This window comes from Caenorhabditis briggsae (genome assembly GCF_000004555.2).
Source record: "Caenorhabditis briggsae complete genome, chrX, whole genome shotgun sequence".
Taxonomy (NCBI): domain Eukaryota; kingdom Metazoa; phylum Nematoda; class Chromadorea; order Rhabditida; family Rhabditidae; genus Caenorhabditis; species Caenorhabditis briggsae.
In genome coordinates this window covers 10,598,450-10,599,792 of record NC_013491.2, presented here as the reverse complement: position 1 = coordinate 10,599,792, position 1,343 = coordinate 10,598,450, and the positions used below count along the sequence as shown (strand labels likewise).

The 1,343-nt window shown below is 36.5% G+C and overlaps 1 protein-coding gene across 1 annotated transcript in view; it reads right to left on the bottom strand.

Moving 5' to 3' along the window:
• Window positions 1-12: 12 nt before the first annotated feature.
• The window catches only part of CBG14645, a gene marked incomplete at both ends in the record, with an annotated part of 13,737 nt that continues 12,406 nt past the window's right edge, over window positions 13-1,343 (bottom strand). The window contains 2 exons of the mRNA XM_002644618.1: window positions 13-97; window positions 145-354. Coding sequence (XP_002644664.1) covers window positions 13-97; window positions 145-354 — 295 coding nt within the window. The remainder of the gene's footprint in view (window positions 98-144; window positions 355-1,343) is intronic.

Here is a 1,343-nt window from a genome sequence, read left to right as displayed (position 1 = left end):
GCCATTGGTTCCTCAACATCTCCAGAATTTCCATGCTGTAGAGGTGAATTCTGGTGAATGACTCCATTGCCAAACGTCCACGATAATGGTCGCAATGCTAAAATGATTTTAAAAGTTGTAAGAGATTTTCAAGAAAGTTCTGACCTGGAGCAGAATATTGTAGATGATAGCAAACGCTCTGTTAACAGTCTCATTGTCACGTTCTTCCTGCTTACGAAGTGTTGCTCTTTCCTCCTGCATTTTGAACATCTCATCCTCCTGCTTACGAACCATCTCATCCAAATCCTTGCTCCTCTTCTCAAAATCATAGATCTTCCGCCAAGCATTCTCATCGATTCTTGCAACTCTTTTCTTCTGGTAAAATTTGGTCAGTGATGAATAATGCGGAAAAGCAAACTCACAAGCTTTTCAGCCATAGCTATATTATCCTCAATACGCTCATCAATGCCTTCCAAAGCAGACTGCATCTCAGCAACTCTTTTCAATTCTTCACTATGAACACCCTGAAATTTGATAAGGAATCACATCTATTCTTATTTGGAAAAATTGGAATCAGAAGCCTTTAAGGTAATTTTTCAGATTCCAGAGAATCACAGAAATCCTTACACGGGAAGTACCCGAAATGTCTGCTTGCTTGTTCTTAGATATTGGTGGCAAAAAATGTCCGTTCCTTGGACTAGCACAAAACGAATAATATAAAATGCCCATAGGCAGGTTAAACAGAACGGCAAAACTTTTTCTAATTTTTTTTTAAAAAGTGGGTCAAGTCCATTCAGAAAATCATAACTTTGTACAGATCAAAGATAAAATAATAAACTAAACTGCATTTTGTAGAACGGGTTTGAGGCTACAACAAACTTAATTACAAATATTGTCTATCTTTGCAAAGAATTTTACTATGATAGGAAATGTGCGAATGGTCCGATGGTGTGAAATCAAAAAATGACGATTTTCGAAAAAACGTATTTGGGAGACCATGTCTATTCGATTCCATTCATGTCATAATGCACAACTTGAATTTCAGATATATAGCACTTTTTAATTTAAGAGAGATTTTTGAAAAAATAAACTTTTTTCAGCTTCACTCATGTACGGTGAAACCTTTTTTAAATTGAAGTTTTTTAAACTGATTGAATCCTTGTTGGTTTCACAAGGGAACTTCAACACCTCACAAACCCAGATTTTGAAGAAAATGTGAGGATAGGTTGAAAATTACCTATCTAGACATCTCTGAAAATTTCAGAAACCGCCCACCAGTATCAGCCGAGTTATATCAGTTTCAGTACCAACATTCGCCTTTTCAGTGCAAAAACAGCGTTTTCAAAGGCGGTTTTCTCAAGTCC